Source organism: Mustela nivalis (genome assembly GCF_964662115.1).
Source record: "Mustela nivalis genome assembly, chromosome: X".
NCBI classification, from domain to species: domain Eukaryota; kingdom Metazoa; phylum Chordata; class Mammalia; order Carnivora; family Mustelidae; genus Mustela; species Mustela nivalis.
Genome location: NC_139040.1, coordinates 131,755,574 through 131,783,120, shown reverse-complemented (window position 1 = coordinate 131,783,120; position 27,547 = coordinate 131,755,574). Strand labels below are relative to the sequence as shown.

At 49.6% G+C, this 27,547-nt stretch overlaps 1 protein-coding gene across 2 annotated transcripts; it reads right to left on the bottom strand.

The window, feature by feature from the left end:
• Positions 1-1,070: 1,070 nt before the first annotated feature.
• On the bottom strand, positions 1,071-27,240 carry LOC309856179 (matrix-remodeling-associated protein 5-like). 2 transcript variants are annotated; one of them, XM_082717000.1, is made up of 8 exons: positions 26,881-27,068; positions 25,670-25,844; positions 24,693-24,908; positions 18,985-19,114; positions 18,376-18,766; positions 11,083-16,035; positions 7,555-8,455; positions 1,071-4,126 (listed from the first exon to the last, which is right to left on the bottom strand). In XM_082717000.1, the coding sequence occupies exons 3-8, from the start codon at positions 24,878-24,880 to the stop codon at positions 2,218-2,220; spliced, it is 8,472 nt and encodes a 2,823-aa protein (XP_082573126.1). In that variant the 5' UTR covers positions 24,881-24,908; positions 25,670-25,844; positions 26,881-27,068; the 3' UTR covers positions 1,071-2,217. The 2 variants fall into 2 exon arrangements, with proteins under 2 accessions (XP_082573126.1, XP_082573125.1); XM_082716999.1 differs by lacking the exon at positions 25,670-25,844 and having other exon boundaries at positions 26,881-27,240.
• Between the last annotated feature and the right edge of the window lie 307 nt (positions 27,241-27,547).

Genomic DNA, 27,547 nt, shown 5'->3' with positions numbered 1-27,547 from the left:
CCACTCATTTATCCCTATATCTGTCTGTCTGCCTATCTGTCATCCATCCATCCATCCATCCATCATATCTATTTATCCATCTATCTATCTATATATCATCTATCTATCTATCTATCTATCTATGTATCTATCATCTGTCTATCATCTATCTATCTACCTACCTATCTGTCTTCTTCATCTTCATCATCATCATCATCATCCTTCACATTTCTAGCATCTCGGACACTGGTTCTGACCTGGGGACAGTTGAGCAGTAACATCTGACAATATCTGGAGCCAGCTTTTGGTTGTCACACCTAGAGTGGGATGTGCTACCTGCATCTGTTGGGTAGAGACCAATGATGTTGCTCAACACCTTATAGGGCACAGGATGCCCCACTCACCCAGATGAGTACAGACACTGAGAAGCCCTCTAGCCAAACGTCCGTGTGTGGAGCATGAACTCTTGAAGCAGGATGTGTTTCCTACACATCTGGGTGCCTGCAGGGCTCCTCCCTGTGCCAGGCACATAGTAAAGGTCGTACTGCATGAGGAAATGTATGGGTTAATGAGTGAGACATCCTTTGTGCATACCACAGCGTCACGGAAAGTCACACACTCTGACTTCAGTGACCACCATTCATCAAAGATGGACAACACTGTTCTTCTGTCAATGCTACTCTTCATGTATTTCCCAAAGCTTTCTCTTGATTTTTGTCTTTCTTCTTTGGGGAATGACCGTTTTTGCATGTTGCAGGAAGGCTAGTATATGTCCCCCAGATGTGGCTTTCCTAAAGAAAATTTCATGAGTGATTGCTAAGAAACCACGTTCCCATCTCCAACCCCAGACGGTCTTGCTCCATATTGGACCTGTCATGCTCCAGGACCAAAGAATATCACCGTATATTCCTATCAAATACACCTTGGAGCCACTGCCTTTGCTTCTGTTTCCTTGCCTGATACACCCTTGCAGAGAACAGAATAGTTCTAATGTGGTGGGGGAAAAAGCAGTTTTTCAAGAATTGTGCTTTACCTGCAAAATCACTCAAAATGCTCTTGCCCTGGAAAATAGGACTATTATCATTGCCCAGTTACTTGGAAAATATTATTTTATTATCAAATGTACATTATATTGACCTTAAAAATACAGTAAAGCAGTCATGGGGATAACATGTGTCCTAGTTTCCATGAGCACACATTGATAGGGGGCTGGGTGGGGGAGATAGTTCCGGACTTTTCCAGGAGGCTTTGGATTCACCATGTAGGGTCACGGCTTAGCTCTCTCCTGCCCTCTCCCCCAACTTCAGCTCTCAAGATAAAACCACAAACAAGGAAATCCAGCATCCCAGCCTCCAAAACCATAGGGCTGCTGGGGAAGGTAGTAAAATAGCAGTTACTGAATTTGCTCAAGGCAGTAGAGGGGATTTGCTTTTACAATTATATTTCCATGCCTGCTCTCGTGTATCCAAGTCTTGTAAAGACCAATAATTTATTATTTTTAATGAGACAGAAAGCATTGCTTTCTTTCTAGCCTCATCGTCTGATTAGAAAGAAAATATAAAATGTCTTTATGTAAGACATTATATAAAAAGGGAGTTCCAGGGAGAGTGAGTTCCATTATATATTTAAAAAAAAAAAAAAGTGAGTTCCATATAAAATGGTAGCTGTATTGTATGGAAGTCGTATGTTACAAAAACATCAGTCCCTGTGGTTCTAAGCCCTCAGAGGGCAAGCTGGAGGTCTAAAGGGACAGGAAGTAAGTGAAAGATGGGTAGTCATTCTAGAACATTCTATCATGTTAAGACTGCAACAGGTTAGCTAGAGGACGCGTCTTCAACAAGGCAGCAAGGCACCGGTCATCTCTATGGTTTATGTGCAGTGAGTGCTCCTTCGGTCAGCTACACACGCCCATATGGTGTCTTCAGGATGAGCCCAGCTCCTACGAAACGCCAGACGGGGGTAGGCATCCTGCTGTAAACCTGAATGAAAGTCCCCGGAGAGGCTAAACCATCCTTCCCATGTCTGCATTGCTTCCTTTTGCTGGCAAGCAGAGGTCAAAGTCAATATGAAACCCAGCTGAAACCCAGAAACCCTGAAACCCAGCCAGGGGCCACCGTGCACCATGACAGATCAGTTAAGAGTTCTGACCAACCGGACGTGGTGGCTTTCTTACAAATGATGCTTTGTTCTAACTTCCCAAGCAATGGCGGTGGAGTCCGTGTCCTGGGAGGAGGCATTTCAGTAGACGTGGATATAAGTAGTCTTTGAGTCAGTGCCTAGGATGTTCTTTGCAGTGCACTTGTAGAAGCCTGCATCTCTGTGCGTGGCCTGCTGGATGGTCAAGGAGCCTTGGGGGTGAAGGAATCTGTTCCCATAAAGACGGGCCTGTGCCCCGGCAGTCAGGTGTGATTTGTCTGGCAGGTCCCAGGTGATCTCGGCTTTGGGAATCCCCATGGCCATGCAGTTCATCTTGACGGTGTTGCCGGGCCGTGTGTAGATAACGGGTGTTGGCTCGCTGGTGATCCGGGGAGGATATGCTATCACGATAACCGGAAAGTTCATGACAGAGGGGCCATACTCAGTGTCCACCTTGCACACGTAGGTCCCCCTGTCAAACACGGAGGCATCACGGACCGTGAGGGTACCATTTTCCCAGAGGGAAAAGCGTCCCCGTGTTTGGGGGCCCTCTAAGAGCATGGTGTTGGGAAGCGTCCAAGAGAAACGAGCCGGCCGGCCCCTTGGAGGGACGCAGGACAGCTGCAGGGTTTCCCCGTTGATGATGCTCACCAGATTGTGGTACTGGTTGCTGACCTCGGGTTTCACGCCCACCTTCAGAGACACCAGCCTCTCCGTGTAGCCGGCGGAGTTCCGGGCCACACAGCGGTAAGCCCCGGCATCCATAGAGGAGAGGCCACTGATGTGCAACATGCCATCACCCTTATGGTAGAACCTCTGTAGCTGTTGGCCGCTCTGGAGCTCCGTCCCGTTGGGAAGGACCCACAGCAGGGTGGGCGTTGGGGTCCCTGCGGCCGAGCAGTTGAGACTGATGGTGTGGCCGGCCATGGCGGTGATCTTCTCACTGACTGGGTCGTGGAAGATGGGCTTCTCCACGGGCTCCAAGACCGTGAGCTGCACAATCAGCCTGGCTTCCCCACCCTCATTGCGGCCGATGCATGCGAGTTGCACAGAGTCGCTCTTCCTGAGACTCCTGATGTCCAACGTGCCATTGCGATGGATGGTGATCCGGTTCCCATAGTACGGGGCTGGCAGAACCACGCCCTCGGGAAAGGCCCACAAGACTCTTGGGGTGGGGATGCCTTCTGCCTGGCAGTCAATGAGTTTGCGGCTCCCGCCAGCAGCGATCTCCCGCACGGTGGTGATGGCGTTGGGGTGTCCATTGATGGTGGGCGACTGGACGTTGACGTGAATCCAGACGGTTTTCCTGTCCTCCCCGGCGCTGTTTCTGACCACACAGGTGTAATTGCCGCTGTCTGAGCGCTGGGCTTTCTGAATGAGGAGAGTGCCATCCTGATAAATCTGATACTTATCAGAGGAGGCGGGAATCAGCCTGTTGGTTGGAGAAAGCCACGTCACCCTGGGCGTGGGCTCCCCTTTGGCTTCACAGGCGACCGTGACCACATCACCATAGGGGACCTGGACCACAGAGTATGTCTTGTTCCGGATGGCGGCGGGCTCGGTCACCACCTTGACCCGCACCCTCATCTCATCCTTACCAACCTGGTTTTCAGCAAAGCAGGTGTAATCCCCTTCCTCCCGCATGCCCACCTCATTGAAGTAGAGGGTCCCGTTGTTAAAAACCACGTAACGCTTGGTACGGCCACCGCCGTCATCAGACTGCATAAAGGAGTTGACCAGGCTACCATCCGGGAGGCTCCAGGAGATCTCGGGGTTGGGCAACCCAGTGGCCACACAGTCCACTTTCAGGTCCCCCCCGTAAAAGACCTTGTGGTCATTCTCCTCCTTGTGCTCAATCTTGGCTGGTTTCATGACCACGTTCACCTTGAGCACGACAAAGTCATCTCCGACCTTATTCCTGGCAACGCACAAGTAGTCTCCTGCATCTTTGTCCGTGACGGATTTCACCACCAGGGTCCCGTTGGCAAACACCTTGATTCTGGTGTCAAAGCTGACCAGAAAAGAAAAAGAGAATGTTAGTCTCTTGTACATTCTATTCTGGCTTTTGGTCACTGGAATGAGACGAAAAAATATGGTTCTCAGAAGCTATCTGGGTACATGGTTGCTACTGCAAAATGTCACATCGGTTCTGCAGCCTGACCTGGACACTGATTCCAGGATGTGAAATGCAGTCAAAGACTTCTACCCTGTTAGTGTGGGTGTACATCCGTCGCATATTTGCGTGGCGGTCAGGGCACAGCTTGTAGTAATGATAAAATCAGGCAAAATGCGACAGCCATGGGGAGAATGAATCTGAGTGAACCCAATAAAGAAATGCACTTCTCCCTGAATGAAACGGTTCAGACGCAATGTTCACCCTTGGCCATCTTGTATTATGTCATCTCCCATTATGAGGCAAGAGACTGCCAAGTGGCTACTGTATGCATCATGTGATTAGAGTTTTTTCCAGAGTTTTAATACTAACATTGGGTTCTTGAGAACATGACAAGATCAGTGGGATGTGTTCTTCCCTAGAACTTGTACCTAAAGCTGAAAGACATTCACCAGCTAGCACCCCCAGTGCCGTTGCATTCCCCCACATGAAAAGATGACTGTGCACCTCTGGGTTAACTGAAAATTAAAAGATTTTCACTTCAAAGGAGCCAATCATGGGGAGAATGATAGGAAGGTCTTCGTTATGCATATGACCTTTTTCTAAAAGTTGGGGTGTCCTTGAGTGTCAGAATTCATGTTTTGAATAAGAGGTGGAAAGACTTGGGAGGTTCTTCCTTTGTACGTGTCCTGATTGAAAAATCGGAATGACACATCATTTATGACGGTGATATTGGGGAAGGAGGCGGTTGAATTTAAATCCACAAAGAGTTCCTAAACATTGCATTATTGGAACAGCATGGGTGGAACTGTGTTGAAGAGCTGCAGAAGAAAAAGGAGGAGGAGGAGGTGGAGGAGGAGAAGAAAAGAAGTCGGCCTATGGTAGAACCGACCTGATTACTGTACCTAAAACGCAAACAACTATGAACAATGACCACATAAACTGTTTTGTTGGTTGACAGTGCAAACCAGGTCCGCATAAATCAGTAGCAGAGGAGCAGACACAGATATTTCAATGTGTCTTAGCGTTTAGGATCCAAAACTGTGTGCAGTAGCTCATGTCTGCCAGCGTTTTGAAACTTCAGAGTGGTGATTCCAGCCTGGGCTGTAGTCACCGTCCGTGGAGCGACCCAGCATGGCAGACGTGCCTATCCAACCCTAGGGATTGGCCTTCAAGAAAAGATCCAAAAATCTGTATTTTTAAAGAGTCCCGATGTGTAGGCACGGCATAGAGCCCGCCGTTTTACAAAACCCACATGCGTGGTTTAATCACACCTTCCTAAGAATGTCATTAGTCAGAATTTATTAATAACGAAGCAGCAGAGACAGCAATTTATGACTTATGGGGAGTTACTAGCCGAAAGGCTCGCATTCGTAATGAGATCACATTCTTTTGCTGCCGTTCATTCAACACTGCCTGAGCCGTGCCAAGAAGAGCTGAAAACAGTTCTCCCGCACATGGCAGGACATCTGCTGAGCTGGGAGATGGTCCAGGGAAAACTGCGTACGTGGTATTCTGGACGGAGCCTGCGAGGTTCACCAGGCACCACCCAACTGTCTAACATTACCACTCGGGCTGCGAGAAGGCACGTTTGCCTTGTTCCTGCATTCGGAAGAGACGGGGGAGGCCGGGCGCTGCTGCTCAGAGCCCCTGAGTGCTGGCTTCCCTCCTTGTCTCCTGGGTCTGACTGATGTCCACACGCATTCCTGCCTGAGCAGCTGAGCCGTGGATGCTGAAGACACAGCGTAAGCCAGGGCTTCTCCACCATGGCACCGCTAATGCTTCTGTGATTCCATTTTGCCAACCAATGTCTCTGTGCCCTGTACCTTGAGATGGGTCATGGAGAGATGTTGGCTCTTTTGGACCTAGCCTATGGTTTCTCAGCCTGAGCACTGCTGACATCTGAGGCTGGATGACTTTCTGGGGTAGGGCATCCTGAGTTCCATAGGGTGCTGAGAAGCTGTCCTGGTCTCCACCTACCAGATGCCCGTGGCACACTCCACTCTAGTGTAACCACCAACAATGTCCCCAGTCACTGACAGGTGTTCCCTGGTGGTGTATCTGTCTAGCTAAAAACCACTGCGATGATAGATAGATGGATAGATAGATGATGGATAGATGGATGTGTCAATAGATAGATGGATACGGATACATACATACATAGATAAGACGGATGGTTAGATGGATGTATAGATGGATATATATCTAGATATAGATACGTAGCTGATGAATGGAGAGATAGACATAGATAGATGATAGACAGATAGGATGGATGGTTAGATGGACCTATGGATGGGTAGATAGATGACAGATAGATAAAATGGATGGATGGATGGATAGATAGATTGGATGGATGGATGGATAGATGGATGGATGGATGGTTGGATGGTTGGATGGATGGATGGATGGATGGATAGATGGATGGATGGTTGGATGGATGGATGGATGGATATATGGATAGACAGATGTATAGATGATAGGTCAGTTGTCTTTCCTGCTAGGTCAGAGGGTCTCAGCCTGGGCACTACCAACATTTGAGGCTGAATGACTCTCTGGTGTAGGGCATCCTGGGCACAGAAGGGCTCTAAATAACATCTCTGGTCTCTGCCCACCACATACCAGTGGCACTCCCTCATTCCCTGAGTTATGTCAATCAAAAATGTCTCCAAACACCGTCCAAGGTTCCCTCGGGCCAAAATCGCCCCCCCCCCGGGGGGGGGGGTTGAGAACTAGTGCGCTAGGTCCATACATGTGGGAAATGGAAAGCACTGGATGAGAATCTGATTTTCTTTGCAGCCAAAATAAAGTGTTAGAACTGGATGTGCCCAGCCGGTGTCCTAGTCATGCCTTTAACCTTTTTGTGTTCAACACTGTTTCATTCTTAAGCTAAAGTCCTTTTACGACAAGATGTGCAGCTGCCTCTCTGTTTGGTTGAAATCATGCAAGACAGAGAAGGCAACCCAAATGTTGTAGCTACCATGATCTCTTAACACACGATTAAAATATACTCAGTAAAACAAAAGTTATTGGTTCATTGTTTCCCCCACCTTGCGGGGTGGGAAAAGAGAAGGACAAAGTCCCAGTGTTTGTCCCCAGTTTATAAAGACAAGATCTCCGGAGGAATGTGCCCCTCTCCAGCGTGGCACACACGGGGAATCAGTTCTGTGCGTCCTTGTCTTGGACGCATATTCCCTTCTCTGACCCGCCCCGTGGAGAGGGTTCCCAGGATGGCCCCAGGCACATTTTAGGACGCGGCCCCCCGCACCCAAAAGAGAAGCAGGTGCAGGAGAGCAGTGGCCGATGGAAAGCCCGGAGTGGGCCCCTACCTGAAGAGCGAGTCTATCATTCGCTTGGACGGCAGTCGCCAGAGAATGCGTGGCCAGGGGTCCCCCGAGGCGCTGCAGTCCAGGCGGAGGGTCCCGCCGTAGCGCACGTCGGTCCTCTGCGGGGAGGTGCCGGTGATGCGCGCGTTGGCCGCCGCGCGCTGCACGGTCAGCTGCACGGTCCTGCGCGCGGAGCCCACCAGGTTGGCGGCCACGCACTCGTAGCGGCCGCTGTCCTTGGGCGCCAGGTTGCGGATGTAGAGCGTGCCGTTGGGGAAGACGAACAGGTTCCCGTTGATGAACTGCGACGGGCGGATCTGGGTTCCATCCCACAGCACCCAGCGCACGCTGGGCAGGGGCGCGGCCTTGGCCGTGCAGTGGATGTGGATGTTGAGCCCCGGGGGCAGCGAGATGTTCTCCAGCTTCTCCTGGTGGATGACCGGCGGCAGGGCCGCCACGTGGAGGCGGATGGCCAGGCTGTCCGCGCCCGCCGCGTTGCTGGCCACGCACTGGTACACTCCCCTGTCTGAGAAAGTGGCCTCTTTGATGGACAGGGTCCTGTTTTCGTGCAGCGTGATTCTGCCCTCCACGCGGGACACGGTCTGCCACACCCTCCTGTCTGGGAAAATCCAGGAGATTTGGGGAGCTGGGGTTCCCTTGGCCAGACACTCCATGGCGATAGTGTCTCCCAGGTACACGGTGACGTCCTGGTAGTGGGACGCGAGGATCTGGGGCTGCTGCACAGTGACGGTCAGCAGGACGGCCATCCTGTCTACCCCGTGCAGGTTTTTGGCGGTGCACAGGTACTGGCCTCGGTCCTGCACCTGCACCTTCTGGATGACAAGGGTCCCGTTCTTCAGGACCTCGAACCGCTGCACTCTGGTGTTGGGGGTCATGAGAGCACCTGAAAGACAGAACAGGCGGAGTCAGGTTCTGCGTAGACCTACGCCTTTCAGGAAAAACCAAGAGGGACTGTTGGAAGGAAGCCGAATTCTCCCCTTTACGTCCCCAACAGCAACAGCAGAGACCAGCCCCACCTCCAACGTGGAGAAGACAGAACATTCCCCTGCAATATTTTCGGCTCTCACGCCGATGCCCCCTTCAAGCAAAAGGCAGCTGGCGTGGGTTTCGCAGAGTGTTCCAGAAGCTGCCGTGAGGCCCAGGCCTTCCGCAGGGGACCTCCTTGTCCCTTCAGGTCCTGGGACGGGTGTTGACCTCCTGAGCTCCCCAGGCCTGCAGCCACCTCCCACCACTCCCCGGCCAGGCTCTGGGGTCCAGCAGGAGCCAGCACAAACAGGTCCTTCACTGCCCATTGTGGCTGCGTCGGACGCCAGCTTCTGCAGTCCGGGGCCTGGGCTCCTCTCTCTCCCCCGCCCCGGTCCTCCTTGTGTTGTATAACACATCTCCTTGGGGGCTCTGCCAGAGAGAGGATCTGTGCTATCCAAGAGTTCCTGATGCTTGGACATCTGGGTCAGGCTGACCTTGGTGGGAGCATGGCCCCTTCCAGAGCTAGGCAATTCCTATACTCAGCAAGCCATTCACCTTCTATATGCAAAGCAAACAACACAGAGTCTACACCCCCAGTGCCTTGTCTATGGGGCTCCCCTGCATGCCCAGGCCACCATGCACCTGCCTTCATCCACCCAGGGCAGGTCCTAGGGAAATAGGAGATTGCTTGCGCTCCAGAGGCCACTGAAATCATTCCAGCCAGCCGGTGCTAAGTCTGCTCGCCCTGCCTCGCCTGTTTCTTCTCGCAGAAACCACAATAAAGGTTCCTGTACTCCTTTCCGCCTCTCCCTCTGCCTGCCGACAGACCCCGGTCCTCCCCTGTGTGGTCCCCTCCTCGCGGAGACGGAAGAATAAACGGTCTTCTGTGGCAGGCATTTCCTGATGGGCTGGCCCAACCTTTCTGAAGAATAACAAGTCCCAGATTTAAAAACTGGAAAGCCCTGAGCTACAGCATTCTGTTCATCTACCACGCAGCTGGGTTCCGGGGTCCTGCCTCCACCGCCAGCCATCGCGTGAGCTCTGGCCAGCTCCCTCTGCTGCAGCCGGCAGGAGAAGCTGACTCGTGGTGAGGCATATACATGTGTATGTCTCGTGAAGGGGCATGGCCCCCGATGCTCTGGTATCACACAAGATTGAGAAAACGCTACAGATTAATACAAACGGGATTGCCCAGCAGGAAAACAAAGGCACCATCCTTTTAGCATGAAAACCCCATGGTGTTCCCCACTCGCCCTTCGAGCAACATTCCTTATTAAATCATTATGAAAACGTATGACATCAATGTCGAGCTGATCAAAGACGGTCATAATTCCCCGTGACCCAGAGCCTCTGTTGAACTTTGGAACATTTCCAACGGGGGTGAGATAAGCCTAAGCAAAGAATGCACAGGTCCCTCAAGTGCTATGAACATAAATCATCCCTGTAACACCAAAATGGAGAAGAAGAAGGGAGGAAAACAACCCAAAAAACCCTCTGATCAGAATCCAGGCCTCAAGGATATGGCTGTGTTCATGGTGCACAAAAGAAAAGGAAGAGGGACAAGATAGGATTTTCACAGAGGCCGTGGCTTCTCAGATGGTACTTTCCGCTGTCACCAGGCAGTTGTTTTGACCTTCCAGAGAGATGGTCATTTTTACAAAGCCGAGTGCTCTTTGGACATCCCAGAATTCCAAGTAGAGGTCATTGTTATGGGCTGAATGGTGTCCTGCCAAAATTCATACTCTGACGTCCTATCCCCTAGGATCTCAGAATATGACTGTTTGGAGATGGGGTCTTTCAAGTGATAAGGACATTAAAGTGAGGTCATCAAGGTGCACTGTAATCCAAGATGACTTGTGTCCATATAGGAACAAGGGGTGAGGACCCAGACTGCACAGAGGGACAACCATAAAAGGACAAGGGGAGAAGATGGGGTCTACAAGCCAAGGACAGAGGCCTCAGGAGGAACCAGCCTTGGCCCTGCCTGGATCTCAGAGTCCCAACCTCAGCCCCGCCTGGGTCTCACACTTCCAGGCTCCAGGCTGCAATGCTTCGTAGGGCAGCTGAAGCAAATTAACGGGAGCATATCCCTAAGTTCCAATCAAAGTGTTGTCTGATGAGCCCAGAAGAAGCTGCTTCATCTCTGGTGCCAGTGGAAGGGGAAGGGAGATCTGCTCACTCCTCCTTACCCTCATGGTACCCCACTGGGGTGGTGGAAAACTTTTGTGCTAGGCTTCGCTGGGAAAAGGCAAGTGGCTGCATCATGAAGCGTTTCTGAGCCTACGTCATTCCCTACCCAAAGAACCTAGGACATGTCTCCATAGTCCCATTAAAATAGCATGTACTTTAGAGCTGAAGGAAGAGCTCTCGGTCCTTACTTCCTATCGCCTTAAAGTCATATCCTTGTATCTAGGTTCAAATGTCTCCTGCCATCCCATCCATCTGTCCTTTGCCCAAACCCTATAGTTTTGCCTGGGGTCACGGACTCAAGGAACCTCCTTCTACACGAGTTCCAGTTAAAATGCAGACCTGTAAATGCCTTACCTGTAGAAACCTTTGTCCACGTAATGAAAGGTGTGGGTTTCCCCGTGGCCTCACACGGGAACACAGCATCTGTCTCCGCAGTGACAGACACGGTCTGAGGGGATTTGGTGAGGATTTGGGGCTTTTCCCCAACCGTCCAAAAGTTGGATGCAGGGGGCCCTGCAGCAGAGAAGAGCTTTGAGCTGCTCTGATGGAAGCTTCTGGAAGGCTGGCCAGAAGACGCCATGAAGGGGATGGAGCTCCGGGTGGAGTAGACCACAGGGATGTTCTGTAAGTTTGTGGAGGGTGGCCCCGTGGCCTGGGGCACGTGCGATAATGGAGGTGCCGGGGGACCAAAGTCCACGTGAATGACGCTCTGAGAATGTATCCTATTGTAGGGACCTGGGTTGACTTTTCTCTCTCTTATCACAGGGGTGGGAGAGGTAGGCGTCTGGGGCTTCAGAGTAACTCCCAACTGCGGGAAAGACAGAGTCTTATTGAAAAAGAAAGGGAATCTTCCATTGGGATGATGGGGAACTCTTGAACTTGGAAGCTTACCAACAGGGTCTCTGAGATCTGGGATGTTGTTGTTCCCAAACACTTTGGAGTTGCTGTTGAAATGGCCCATCCCTGGGTCAGTCAACTTAGTGGGGATGCCAGGTTTGGGCTTATGCACTGGAACAAAAGGAGTTGTCGTACTTGGTAATCTCGGCGTCGTCAACTGCTTGTTCTCTGGCAAAACCCTTGAAGGATACGACGTTATTCCTGGTTTGTTGGTCAAGTGACGGGGAGGCTGGAAAGTTACAAAGAATCTAAAGGAGCCTTCTGTAGCCGTATGTGGTGGTCTCACTGTCCCCCTAGGCAGGATCGGTTTGGCAGGAATTCTGGCTGGCAGGGGGAACATTTGGACTCTCCCATTCTGGTGGTTACCATCGTGGCCATGTGGAAGACTGTTAGGGGTCTTTCCATCCAAGGCTTCCTTTTCCAACGGCTGCTTTGGAGCTGGGTTAAATTTATCCTGGTTGGAAGAAGGGGTAGATAATTCATTTGGTGTCCATATATGTTGAGTTCCCTCATTATTCACGGGGGGTGCTTTGGCTTCTGGGATCCCCACGTAATTCAAGAAAACATTTTCCTTCGAATCTGTTGATGTTGGAGGTGTCTTTGAAGGAAGAGGTGTGGGCTTCGTGAAGGTCTGTACCAAAGACACAAGAGTGGTGGCCTGGGGTGGGGATGCTGTCTTCTCCATTTGAACAGGAGTTGGGGTGTGATGCCGAGGTCTAATTTCAACTGGAGTGCTTTCGTGATGATCTTGAGCATGGATGGTGGTTTCTGCCTTACTTGAAGATGGTTCTACTTTTATGCTTGAGACAGTGGTTGAAACAACCTCTTTTTCTGGTTGAAAGAGTGTAGAGGCTGCAACGGATGGTGGAAACTCAGAAAGAACACCCAGGTCCTCCACCTGTTTAAGAAAAGGTGAGTCTGTAAAGGTTTCCATGGAGCTGGCAAGAGGTTTGTCTGTCTGCAGCCTCCAAGGCTGGTCTACACTTGGGGTATTCCAGTGTGACATTCCTGGAAAGCCAGAGGGAGCTGATTCCTCCTGAAATTCTCCCACAGTGGAGACCTCTGAGCCAGGAGGTGATGTGGCATTAGTGAAGGAGGAGTCAGGGACTGAGCTGTGGGTTTTATAGTCCTCGATGTTTGTGACACCATAATTCTTCATTTCTTCTCCATCCCATTCAGGCTTAGGGGTGACTGGAATCATCTCTTGGAATTTATTGGATGGTAAGTGACTTTTTGTGGTAGTGGTCACAGCAGCTCTCCCGTGAGGGTCCCCAGTTGTCAGGGAAATGGTTGTCGATGAGAGTACAGTTTCCAAACCAGGGGCAATGACATTTTTATGTTTGTTTTCCAGAGAAGGGCTGGGCGTGGTTGCAGAGGCTGGAGAGCTCACCGTAGAAGTGAAATATCGATGTTTATTTGGTCTCTTCCCGTGTTTCCTTCGTGGGGTCCCCTTGGATATGGGTTCTGCCTGCTTCTCCATCTCCAACTGCTTGGGGATACCAACGGTGCTGTCAACCCAAGATTTTGCTCCCGGCGTACTCCACACATGGTCTGGAGCCTTTCCTTCGGGTGCTTGAGTAGGTCGAGTAGAAAACGCCTCCATTGGGGCGAAAGTCGTGGGTACAGTTTGTTTATGGCGGTGTCGGAATCTGTGGGGGCGAAATCTCCTCCTCCCATTGGGTCTCTTTCGAGAAGGCTGAGTGGTCAGCTCCAGAGGTGAAGTGGCCTTCTCGGTTGGCATCACTGCTGCTACCGTGGTGGTGACTTTGTCAAAGAGATGGCCGAGTGTGGTTTCGCTGGGATGTGTAAAGGGAGTGACACCATTCACTCCCAGGGCCGAGTCAAGAAGAGTGGTAGATCCGACATGCTTTCCCATACTCTCAGGACTTTGGGAGTTTGTGGGGTCTTTCTCTGGCATATCTCCTTCCTGTAGGGCCTCGGAATTGTCCTCTGTGCCCTTTTCAATCACCAGGCTGCCTTGAGTGCTCAAAGCACCTTTCACAAGGTGTCTGTCATCTGTTTCTCCCTGTGGATGTCCTTGTGATAGAGCATCTGGCTCCCCCAATGTGAGCCCTCCTATGGGTTCCGATGTCCTGGAGTCATCAACCCATAAAACGGTGTTGGGCAGAAAAGGAGCGGAGGTCAGCTCTTCCAAGTTCTCTGCATCTGGTTGTGGGTTAGTCTCCAAATCTGGGGGCATATATGGTATAGTCTCGGACTCAGCCAAAGAGACGGCATCCAACGGAGACTCATAATCATTTGAAGTAGGCTCTGGAACGGATCCAGCATCTACTAGAGGCCAGCTCTCTGTGGCTGTATTTTCACCAGTGGACTCCTCAGAGACCAGGTCTAGGGTTTGCAGAGTAGGAGAAGACGCATGAGGCATGCTGGCTGTAGCCCACTTTGGGTCAACTTCAGCAGGAGCTGTATCCTCACTGTTAGAAAAGTCATGGTCAATGAATTCTTCCAGATGTGTGCTTGTCACTTTGGGATCAGAAAGAATTCCTCCATCCTGTCCACTTTCCAGTCCCATCTTGGTTGAGGACACAGTACTGGAAACCTCATCCTCCTCACCAAACAGAGATGCATCTGCTGAGGTTTCTTCGGTACTGCTTGTGGTCCATGCAGGAGATACCGAGGGAGGAGGAACAGCTGGCAGGAGGGGTGTCACTTCTGGACTCACGGATGGAGGAGTGGTGGTTTGAATGACCTGGGGTATTTCAGTTCCCTTTGGGAGATTTTTCCCACGTACTCTGGCTAAAATATCTGCCCAGTGCTCTGGATTAATCTGTTTGTTTGCCATGTTTATTCTTCGCCTGGACTCAAACACTCTGCGACCCTCTGCGATGTTTGTCTCAGGTTCTTTTACAGAATTCTTCCAGGGTTTGAGTTTTCTTCGCCCTTTTTTGGGTTTTTTACCTCCGGTGGTGGCATCATCTTTTGTTTTGATGAGTACCTCTTGGTCCTTTTTGTGTAGACCTCTCCTTGATGTGTTCTCCTCATCTCCTATGCCTGAACCCCCTTCGTCCTCCACAACATCTCCTAGCACTCTGGAAAGAGTCTTCCCACCTGGGTGTCTGCCCTTTTTGGATGACCTGGCAGATCCTTTCTTGTTCACCGTGACCCCCACGGTAAAATGATCTGCCCCTTGCTGGTTGACAGCCACACATCTGTAGTAACCGCCATCACTGACTTGGACCTTTGGGATGGAAAGAGTTCCATTTGCCAACATGTATGCATGTGAGCTGTTGGCCGAAGTATTAATTATCCGTTTGTTTGGAAGAATCCAGCTGAGCTGGGCTTCAGGGATAGCCAGAGCGCTGCAAGGCAACATCACTGGCTCCCCTGGGTTCTTCTGAATTGTCACCATATGACCATTGGGTGGTTGTGTGGCAGGTGGTTGGACAAGGACCCTGTACACCATCCGGTCCATTTCATCCCTCACTTGAGCAATGCACTGGTACAAACCCGAGTCTGACTGCTCTGTCGATTTGATCCTCAGCCAGCCACTGGTGAGGATGGAGAACTTGCCATTTTCGTCCTCCATGGGTGCTTTGAGGACCGAGCCATCTGGAAGGACCCAGAAGATGGATGGACTCTCAGAAGCCTTCACGTTGCAGCTCAGCTGGCATGGGCTCCCTTCCAACACAGTCTGAGCTCTTTGCACGGCTCTATTGGGCTCAATCATCACCCAGCTTCTGCTCCGAGACTGCCTTGCCTCTTTGGTGGGTATTGTTAATGCATAGTGGGAATAATAGGACAGCAGCACCTTTTTGGCCGTACTCTGACGTCGGTTGAGCTGGAGATCTATGGTCGGCTGCATGACCCATTCCGGTTCTGCGACAATGTGGGCTCTGACGCCCGTGTAGTAGAGGGCATCATCGTCTACATCTTGCCTGTACTGGTAGGTGACCTTGGGGTCTTTGCTGAGCATGAGTTCTTGGTTCAGCCTCACAGGGACCTCACTGTAATAGGCGATGAGTTTCCACAGCTTCTCATAGTTTTCCCGAGTCATCGGACACTCAAAGTCCAAGGCAACCGTTGCGTTTATGTCAATCTCTTGAGGGTCCGTCTGGTTCAAGTGAATTTTGTACAGATCCATTGGCTTCTTGATGTCGCAGACCAAGTTCACTGTGTTCCCGTGCTCATCGGTCATGTTCAAAGAGATGTTCCATGGGGGGAATTGGAACCCCTCCAGAGAAAGCTGGCTGTCACCATCCTCTTCGAGATCCTCCTCCTCCTCACTGTTCTTACTCGTGTTCTGTCGCAGAGGGGACTCTATGGAAGGCTTCAGACAAGTAATATCCTTCAGCTTGTGAATTTCTTGTTGGTGCAGTGTGGGGGGACTGGAGCACATGGCGCATAACTGACCACCCTCGTAGGCTTTGTCCTTCTTACACTTCAGAGTCCCTAAAACAGATAACCAAAAAACATCCTATAAGTTAATGAACCCCAAAGCGGCATGTCTTGTACACAGCCAGAGAACAAAGTCTCTGTGTGTGTCTTTACATCCTCAGTGCATGGCCATCAAGATTTAATATCTTACATCTGTGACTTCACCAATGACCTTAAATCCCTTTAGCACAAAGTGTAGCAAGGAACTACCATTTTTAGAACTATGTGGCAATGGATAATGAATACTTCTTTCTAAAGTGTTTTTTTTTTTAAATCAATTCTATTCACAGACATTATACAATTTACCTTCTCAAAAAGTCCAAGAGAATCTACATAAATTCAACCAATGAAAATAGTTCCAGGTTAAAGGACCCACTTTTGCCATGAATCATGTTGTATGTACCTTTTATAATTCTTGCTATAACTTTGCTTTTCAGGCAGTATCTATAGTTTGGATTCACATTCTACTCTTGGCTTCCTGAACATGAAGTCTTCCGGAATGTTCTCCCAATCTGGTCATTGCTCTGTTTCTTTCACTGTTTTGTCTTTCTCAGTCCCCCAACCCATTAGTGAGTCAGTGTTCCATGACTTGGTCTAGACCCTGCTTGATCTCGTTGTACCCCATCATCCATGGCCTAACCCACGTGTAGGTTTCTGTGAACAGCCATGATCCATTGATGGTTGCCGTATGTGCTTCTCCAGTCAACACACATCTTATGAACTCCACGCCCAATTTTCTACTTGATGTGCCTATTGCAGAGTCCCAAAGTCTCCTCCGACTAACATTTGCAAGACCAGATTATGTTCTCTCCCTGCTCCAGACCTAGATGCTCCTTCTATACCAATAAATAGGAACCACACTTTCTTGCATTAGGAAAAGGAGAAAACTACAGTCCTCTTGATATCTGTCCTCTTGTTTTCATTCCCACTGGGAATAAACCAGTCAAAGGGCCATCATCTATGACTTGGAGGCACATGACAGTAGGACATAAGGTGTGTGTGTAGGAAGGTCCTAGATGGGCACAAGACAAGATAATAAGTAGAAATTGAGGACAGCAAGGCCTCTTAAAGGTGGTGATTTTAAAAAAAAATTAAGATTTTATTTATCTGGAATTGAAAGAGAAAGAGCATGAGCTGGGAAAGGGACAGAGGGAGAAGCAGACTCCCCACTGAACACAGAGCCCCACATAGGACTCCATCCCAGGACCTCACGATAGTAACCTGAGCTGAAGTTAGATGCTTAACCTACTGGGCCACCCAGGCACCCCAAGACAGGTGATGTTTTAACAAAGCTCTGAGTGCTGAAACTAAGCCAGACCCTGGAACATCTAGCAGATGTGTGGTCTTTGTGGGTCCAATGACACTGAGAGCAAAATAAGTTTGGAAGGTGTAAGGAAGCAAACTTAGGTGTAAGGACTGCAGTGCGACTCCAGTGAGTGACTAAATGGAGGACTCTCGTGTTGCAGAAGAGGGGGCACAATTGTGTAGGAACTCCTACAGGATTGTAGGATTGTACGTTCCATCCCAGGATCAATGGGAAACCAGTGGACTTTCAGGTAGCAGTAGGGCAAGACTACATGGTCCCTGTGACAATGTGTTCTGACCACTGCTCTGTGTGGAGTTGTTGGAAGGAGGGGTCACCAAGGCTGCAAAGACCTGCCCAGAAGCCCCGACTCTCCTCCTAGAGAGAAGGAAGAAGCTGGACCCACGTTGGGGACCATGAGGATGGACATGAGCCAACAGACCTGGGATATGGTAAACCCAATGGAGTCAAGGATGGGTTTCAACTTGTGGCTTGAGGAAAGGGATAAAGGAAAGATAAAAAAAAAAAAAAAAGATAAAATCTTCCTTATTTTGAATCAAAATCTATTATTTTGCAATATCTACACATCACTCCAGGTTTTTTTTTGTTGTCTGGATCAAGGCAGAACATCTCTCTCCCCATTCTTAAGAGAATAACGTCATAGCCACTGCTGGCTTTCCCTCTTCCAAACTTCCTTGAACACCTCCTCATAGGACAGGGATGCACAGAAAGACCCCCATAAGCAGCTGGAACCCAAAGCTGCTTATGACACTCCAGATATCCAACCAAAGACAATCGTAGTCAACTGTATATAACTGATTAAATGATCTTGACTTTAGATTTCGTGGAGGGATGATACATCTATTATAGAACAGGAGTGTCTTAACATCAAGGTTGTACATTTTGCATAAATGTTCTCCCCACCCCATACTGATTTGGTGATGTGCCCTTCACAAGATAAAGCGACGTCAGAACACCAGAGAGCGGAACATTTCCAGAAGGGTCAGGAATGTGCCGTGGGGAGCCACATTCGCTCTGCCCTCCTCTCTTACCTTTCCACTTGGCGTCCCACTCCAGAAACCACTTCATCTCACAGTCGCATGACCACGGGTTCCCATGCAAGTAAAGATTCTCCAGGAGTGGCATATTCTGCAGCATCCCCGTGGGCAGAGTCCTGATCATGTTGTCTGCGAGGTAGAGGTGTCTTACGGTTGAGAGTCTGAAATAATCCAGAAACGTCAACGTGGAGAACGTGCCGGGATGCAGCTGGTGCAGCATGTTTCCCTCTAAGTGGAGCAGCCTCAGGGATGTTAAGCCATTGAAAGCTTGTGGGTGGATAAATTCGATCTTGTTGTGGTCGATGTGCAGCCTCATTAAGCTCCAGAGTCCCTGCAGGGTCTGCCCTGTGATCACACGCAGCTTATTGTAGCTGAACTTGAAAACCTATAGAGACAGGGGTGGAGTGGAAAATCCTGTTTATAATTTACAAAGCCACAAGCAGAGAAAGAAACCAGAACTAAGGGCAGGGAATAATGACATGAGGCTGGTTTTTAACGCTCTTCCCAAAATGGCAATTTTATTAATCGTTAGGGAGCATTAGGTCGTACCCACTCTTCATTAATGGTCTGCTATTACTGGTGCTCATAAAGGTGTGGGTTTACCTGGAGGGAACTGAGGTCTCTTAAAGCTCCATCGGGGATGCTCGGGATGTCATTGCCGTGAATCATGAGGAGCTCCAACTTGGTCAGTCCCGCAAATGAGGTTTCTGACAAAGCTTGTATACTATTAAATCTAAAAGAAAAAAAAATGATAATAGTAATTGGATTAAGAAACAGTGAATGCTTAAATCCCATATGGGAAAGATTCTATAGCCTGCCCAGGAGCAAGTTAGCAAAATGCTAAAATGAGATCTACCAGTGCCCTTCCCAAAGTACGTTTGTTGCTCTGTGTCCATGTCTGTTACCAGGGTCAAAAGGGAAGTGACACTTTTATTCTCCTTCATTCCATTAAGGAATATTTTCTGGGCATTTTGACTAAGAACATGTTCATGGAGCTAGAGGCGATTTTAGGGAAACAAGTAGCATTCAGATTCTAAAGGAAGTTGGTCCAAATTGCTCTTCCTTGGAAACTTGCACTAGAAAGTGTCAGCAATAATGAAATGACATATTTGTTGAATATAGAGAATTAGTATGAATGCAAAGAGGTAGCTTGGCAAGTAGCTTTGTATCATAAAACAACAGAAGGAGCCATTCCAGGCTATAAAGACCAAATGAAAGAGCTGACCACCCAACACACCAACACTGTATTTCACAAGCACAAGTGGCCATTTCTGAGGGATTCTCTACATTATTTGTCAACTTTCTGGTGTGTTTTGGGTTTTGTATTTGCATCCACATGGGTTAAAATGTTTCCTTGACCAATCTGAAAACTCTTCATTGCTACATTATTGGTAACACAAGGGACTTCCCAACATCAGCACCTGCAGAAGGGGTTGTGAGGGGAGTGGAGGGTAGTTACTTTGTACCACTCCTTCTGCTGAAATAGAACACATCTCTATCCTGACATTCTGTGTGACCTCTCCCTGTCCCCTGGATGGAAGGAAACAGACCTATCCATCCATGTATCATCTATCTAACTATCCATCTATCCATCCTCAATCTAACTATCCATTTATCCATCCATCCACTGAGCCCCCCATCCCTCCATCCACCAATGTATCAATCCGTTCATCTCTCTATCATCTATCTAACCATCCATCCATTCATTGACCCATCCATCCATCCATGTATGATTTATCTATCTATATATAAATCTATCAGCTTATCTCTCCATCCATCCATCCATCATCTGTGTACCCATCCATCCATCCATCCATCCAACCATCCATCCATCCAACCAACCATCCATCCATCCATCATCCATCCAACCATCCATCCATCCAACCAACCATCCATCCAACCATCCATCCATCCAACCATCCATCCATCCATCCAACCATCCATCCACACATCCATCCAACCATCCATCCACACATCCATCCATCCATCCATCTATCCATCCATCCATCCAACCATCCATCCATCCATCCAACCATCCATCCATCCATCATCCATCCAACCATCCATCCATCCATCCATCCAACCATCCATCCATCCATCATCCATCCAACCATCCATCCATCCATCCAACCATCCATCCATCCATCCATCCATCCAACCATCCATCCATCCATCATCCATCCAACCATCCATCCATCCATCTATCCATCAATCCATCCATTATCTGTATACCTATCCACCCATTCATTCATCCCTCATTTATCCATCCATCCATCTGTGAATCTATCATTTATCTCTCTACTTGGCCATCTATGTATCTATCTGTCCATCTATGTTAGTGGTCTCTATCCATCTGTCCATTCACTCATCCATCCATTCATCCATCCATCATCTATCCATCCATCCATCCATCTATCTGTGCATCTATCATTTATCTATCTACCTGGCCATCAACTTATCTATCTATCCATCCATGTTAGTGGTCTGAACTGGGTGGTTTTGCCCCCCAGGGAACATTTGGCCGTATTTGGAATCATCTTTGGCAATCACACCTGGGAAGCTGCTATTGGCATCTAATGGGAAGAGATCAAGAATGCTACTCAATATCATGCAAAACAGGACAGCCCCACATCAAAACTACCCTCTGCAAAATGGAAAAAGTGCCCCAAATACCAAGTAGACTGAAGCTGAAAAACCAGAGTCTAAGTCAAGATGGGAGAGTCGATGAATGGAGGTAATGTCCCTGTCACTTACAATTTAGGATTCCACAGTGAAATCTGTCTGGGATGGTGAACCTAACAGGGCATGAATGACAGAATTGAAATACCTTTCCATTTCTTGATGCCCGAGAAACCGTAAGTAAGGGGGAAAACAGTATCAGGTGAGAGAGGTTGGTTTGGGAGGCACCAGGCAGTCTAGGAGCTGGGAGGCATTGGGAAGGGGAGCTCTTCATTTGCTCCAACTTCAATGGAAAATGACTGGAAGGTTTTAAGAAAAGGTGCAACACAAAGGAAGGTATGTGTGAAAACAACAACGTTCTACTGTATGTAGAGGGAATAAGTAGGATCACCCGGGAAGACCCCAAAGGCAAGAAAAGAAGAAAGACCAGAAGGAGGAGGCAGGTCTTGGGGCAGAGGAGGTGAGAGTCAAAGTCTCCACAAACAAGTGAGAAAGATGTTGATGTTTTTCGGTGCTTCTTAACAAGTCCTAGAGTGCTCTGTGCTCACTCGCGTCCTTTTGCATCTTTGTTCCCCCAAAACTCTGACTTCCAATTGGAGAGTTGGGTATAATGGTGGTTGCCAAGGTGCAGGACAGGACTGTGTTTGAGGACAGAGGAACAGCCCTGTTTGGACGCCCTCACACCTCCATACGTCGTCCCCTATCTACGATGGGGGGCATACCAGCCACCCTGGCTTACTGTATCCTCTTGATGCTTGTTTTTAACAGACATCAGAGACCAGCAGATGCACCTGTCATTGGTCCCAGAGCTGTGAATAGGGAAACTGCCTCACCGATACTGGTGTGTATCACAAAACAAATTTTAAAATTAAAAAAATAAATAAATAAAAAGGGCCATGTGGGCATTTGGGAGGTTCAGAAAGAGGTCATTAGAATGAGTCTTTTCATCAAGGGGGACAGAAATCTTTAGAGCTTTAGAGGTCTAGAAGTATGACACTAAGTGGATGCTTTTTTTTTTTGGTTGTTGTTCACTCAAAAATACTTGGAAAGTCATTTTTGAAAAAGCTCTGTGGCTGTCCACATGGTAAATAGCAGATCTCTCTTTCCATGCTGACCAAGGACCCAGACATCTGTGTGGGAATGAAAGACTGCATTAGTGCTTTGCCAATAATCCCTCATTCCTTAAGTGTTTCTTCCTCCTTCCAGATGGCTGGAAGGAAAAGCAGACCCCGAGTTCTAGCTGTAGTAGAAGTCCATCTTCCCCAACCCCCAGCAATGAAATGCCCAATGACAGCCTCATGCACTTGGAGATTAATTATCAGAGAAAGTCCTGAATACAAGGGTGATGGTATTGATTAAAATGAAAAAGTGCCGTATGAGTTCCTGTTTTCAATAAAGCCAGATGGAAGTAATATATGTGGGCACAGCGTGGGTATTCCTGAACTGGTTTTCTTTTTGCTTTAATATCACACAACAACATCTCAAAGGACTATCGCCATCAGTAGGAAGAGAAAGCATCTTGATATCTGTGTTCTGGTCCCGTGGCAAAGCTTTTGGGGAGACCATAATTTGTAGACTTTACCATTTAGAGTTGGTTCAAATGCAACCCATGGACGCTAGGTTCTCACTGAGAAATGAAGTTTCTCCTGTACAAAATGTTTCCACGTAAAGAGGAGTAGAGGGAAAATATCTCAGAAATTGTAAGGGTGGTATATACGGCTTGACAAGCCATGGTCCAGTGGTGTTGCTAGGATCAAGCCATCGCATCATTAACCTTGTGGTTAACTTATGGAGATGTGTGGCATCTTTCCCACTACGGTTCCCAACATGACAGCCCAGGGAAAATGCTGATGTCCTCGCCCCTGCCCCCTCCCAGACCCTCAAAACACAACAGGTGGTACATTCATGCGTTCTGGGAGGGACACACAGTGGGAAACCACTCTCCTCCAACCCTATTCTCACACTTTCTTAGGGACCCTACGAAAGCCTGTTGGACTGTTCCTTCAACCCTGTGCTCTGCTAAGAAGTCAGGCTTGTGGGACACAGTGACGAATCACAGTCCTATGGGACAATATGCTGACAGTGGTTCACGAGAGCAACAATCCCCAAACAGAACCACGTTGCACACCAGCCGGTGCAAGAAAGAAGAGGAATGCCACATGAATTTCATTTCCCTTTCTACACATGTAGCACGCTGCGTCCTGCCCTGATTCAAATCGGTCTTGGGTCCTTTTCTCTTTCCTCTCTCTGTCATTTCACAAGTCGTGTGCCCCCATAGAAGTGTAAGGCTGTAAAGGGAACCTGGTTTAGGATCGATATCCCCTCTACTGGCAAAGATGAACTGCTTCCCCAACTGCCCTATCCTTACTGTGGGTTGGATTTTTAGATAAACCAATCGTAAGGTCTCTGAAGATTTTATTGAGGAAACTATGTGATGATCTACTCCTTTCAATTAGGGAAATTCTTATCTCACTGTCTTAATTCCCATTCTCTTCTTCTACTGCTACTGGCCTTTAAAAATTCAAGAAGTTTTTTTGTTTTTTTTGTTTGTTTGTTTGTTTGTTTTTTTGAAACTCTGTGCTACAAGATGTCCAAGCATATATACAATTATCTGTTCATTGATTCAGGTTTTGCCATTTTATTTCACCCAATTTCCCCATCAGTAGCCAGTCATCAAATTGTAAATTATTTTTGTTGTTTTGCAGGTGGTAGAAAATGGCTTCTACATTTTGTGGAGGAAGCCCTAATGGTTGTTGATAAAGTTACATGTGTGTACCTTTAATTCATCGCAGCTAATACTGATGTGTAGAAATCATTTCTGCATATGACATGGAATTTTAAAATATGCAAGTTCTGCCTGAAATGTTGCATAAAAATGTCTTTTAAAATATATTCGTATTTTAGGGGCACCTGGGTGGCTCAGCAGGTTAAGCCTCTGCCTTCGGCTCAGGTCATGATGTCAGGGTCCTGGGATCGAGCCCCGCATCGGGCTCTCTGCTCAGCAGGGAACCTGCTTCCTCCTCTCTCTCTGTCTGCCTCTCTGCCTGCTTGTGATCTCTGTCAAATAAATAAATAAAATCTTTAAAAAATAAAATATATTCATATTTTAAAGAGGCAAAATTTGCCGGAACTCTCTCTTTCCCCCAAGGTCCCGATTGCATCATCCAGATAACTTACAGAATATCAGAACTGTGCGATTTATTTTTAAATTATTTTAATAGCTTCTGAAGTCTATTGCAGTAAGCTTACTTATATATTTCCATGTGTGTCTGATGCATTTGTTCATAGCTACTATGTGGAAAATTACTTATCGAGGAAAAATCTTTGGACACCCTACAGTTGTGGATGCTTGGCTATGAGGCCTTATGAGAGTGGTTGCAGCTGATGGATATATTGAGAGAATCGCCCCCTCCCCCACCGCGAAAGGACTACATGGAGTAGAGCAAAGGCCCATCACCCCCCAATTGTGCCCATCTCGAGGTACACATGCTCAATAGAGAGACCCAGAAAGGAATATATACGTTTGTATTTACATCCATGCAGATCCATGTATGAAAAACAAAAACAAAAACAGAACAAAAAACCCACCACGCAAGCAAAGAGGCCGAAATTGTTAAGAATGTGGTACAAACCCCAGATTGATTCTTTCCACATGTTTAGAAATCCCAGCGGGCACAGAAGCCAGGGAGCGGAACGTGCAGTGGACCTCGCTCGGAACGTAGCAGGTGCACGGGTGAGGACAGGCCAGCGTGGGTCGAGGACGCCCCCAGAGCAGGATCAGCACCACGGAGAGGGCTGGCCAATGCGCCTGCGCGGGCATCTTGTCCCGGGGCGTGGTTCCTGGACACCTGTCGGGGAACCACACCAGGAAACCTGATTATGGCCAGGTAGCTCCTGGGCTCCGCGAACGTGGTTGCAACTGTGCGTTGTGATTTGGACCTTCCCAAGACACCCCGTGGTATCCTTTAGGGACACCAGCGATCCGAGCCACCCACGAAAATTCCTTTCCTCACCTCTCCCCGTTAACTTTAATCATCACATAGGATGCCACTGCGAACTGCAGACTTTCACACTAGGATTTGGAGATCTCCGTCTGCGATGAGCGACGGTATGGAATAGACACACACACACACACACAAATAAATATACATCGGCCCGTATATACTTATGAGTGGATACATGTGTATATATGTGGGAAGGAGAGATACATTTAGGTTTCCATAACAATAAGGTAATTAAAATAACTATGTATCCACTTCCAATGTCAATTCCGAGCCGTTACATTGTGTATATATTTGAAAAAAGAAAAAAAACAACAACAACTTCTCAAGAGGGTCATTATTAACAGTATTCCCTTTTTTTAAAAGATATGAATTAAAGTTTTCACTATATCTTCTGAAAGTGTTTCAAGAGTTTGCATTCCCTAACGCGGAATGCATTCCATTATAAGCGGGTTTCTATACTATCCTAATCCTTATTATTATTATTATTATTATTATTATTATTAATTTTTCTTGGAAGAACCACAGGTTTGCAATGATACAGCGCCGTCGTTCATCGGAGACACACATTGTAAAATCTGACATTAAAGGGCGAAGAGAGGCACTACCTGGTGACGTTATGTTCAGGCAAAGGAAAGCAATCCGTGAAGTCATACACAGAAAAATGGGAACGCTCGGATATGTCTAGGAACAGGCGGCCTCAGCGGTCTCGTTTAGAATACCCGCGGCTTTTTCTTTTTCTCAAGCACTGGCCATCCCTTTGACACCTTAGACGCTTGTCATCTGTTCAATGAAGTTTCCTTAAAAATAGCAATGCCGGTGGAAAGCAAAGTGCGCGCCACAGAAACGCGGCTGCCCTGGGCCAGTGCTAAGGGCTGGTATCAAAGTCATCCGCGCACACAGGCTTATGGGTCGCCAAAGCCCGGAGCTTTTCCATCCACGAAATACATACGCGCTTAAGCCCGCGTGCGTCCTCTCTCTGAGCGGACCGTGCAGGCAGCCCCGCGAGAGGGAAATCCAGGCTCCACCTCTGCGCTCGGGGGCGAGAGGGTTCCTGCAGCCCAGCCGACTGTAGCCGCCTCGGCGCTGGGCTCCCCCGCCCGCGCCCACAATACGCGCTGCGCCCACCGGTGGCCTGCGCTCTCCCCGGAGACCGAGAGCGCGCGCCCCACGGAAGCCCAGGCCTGGTGCCGCAGAAGGAGGCTCCCTGAGCCGGCGGGGCGGCGAGGGCCCGCGGGGAACCCGGGGAGCTTGGGCCGGGAGTGAGTTAGCCGGCGCCACGGCCCTGCGCCCTGGCCGGGTTCCAGCGCCGCTCCAAGGGAAAGATGGGCATTCCCCGAACGCAGGTCGGGTGGCCCTGCTGGGACCCGCACACCAGGAGCCACCTCTCCCGGTTGGTGACTTCTCCAGCTTCCGTGCGGCTCAACCCCTAGCGGGCTTACGGTCTCCCCTCCTTTGCAAGGGGAAGAGGAGGAAGGGGGTGAACTTCAGCGCCGGGCGCCAAGGAACTCAGAGGAGGCCCCGCAGCTGTGCTGTCCCCTCCAACGCAGGGCTGGCTCGCTTTCCCTTGGGGGTCTCCCGGGCCCCTCCCTGGAAACCGGGTCGGAGCGAGGTCGCCAGGTCAGGGAGGGAACGGGTATGGGAGAAAGGAATCCACCCGCAAGATTTGGCTTCTCTCCTGCCTCCGCACTGGCCACTCAGCTTCAGGGCCAGGGACAGTGCCAGGCGTCTCTTCGCCTTCTCGCCGCTGCCCAGCCCCTGCCTAGGCCGACCCCCAACTCCATCCCCCCCGGGTGCCCAGGCTGCCCTTGGTCCTCACCTGTCCTCTGGAAGCCGCGACACACGGGAGCGGGACGCCCTGAGCATCCGAGGGGCCGGGGCGCGCGAGTCACCTCCGGGGGTCCGCCGTGGCCATGCCCTTCCCGGGCCGGGGGCGAGGCAGCGAGGCTTCCCAGCTCGGCGCGGCGAGCCGGCTCCCTTTTATTCGCGTCGCCGAGAGGCTTCCCCGAGTCCACGCCTCGGCCCACCCCCACCCTGCCCTGCCCCACCCCGGGGAGACCGGGCGCGGGCCCGAGCCAAGGGACCCTGGCCGCGCGCGCTCTGCGCTCAGCCCTCCTCGCGCCTCTTCATTGCGCCTCGGCCCGGGAGGGCACGCCTCGCCTCCTCCGGCTGGAAGAGCGGCCTTGGCCCAGCGCGCACGGCTTTGGGGGGAGAGTGTTCCTGGTCCCGGAGGCAGCCCGGGGACCAGGGGCAGGGGGAGAGGCGGGGAGCGCGCGGCGAGCTGCAGCACACGGTCCGCGCCCGGAGCACGCTTCCTAGCAGGGCTGGGAAGAGGCTTTCTTTCTCCCGGGGAAGCGAGAAGGAGCAGGGTTTGCACTCCTCCGGGCGCGACGGCGTTTTGTCTGGCAGCTTCCCGGCACCCGTGTGCAGGCGGGAGCCGGCAGCCCCCAGCCCCCCGCTGCAGGCCGAGCTGCAACGTGAGACCC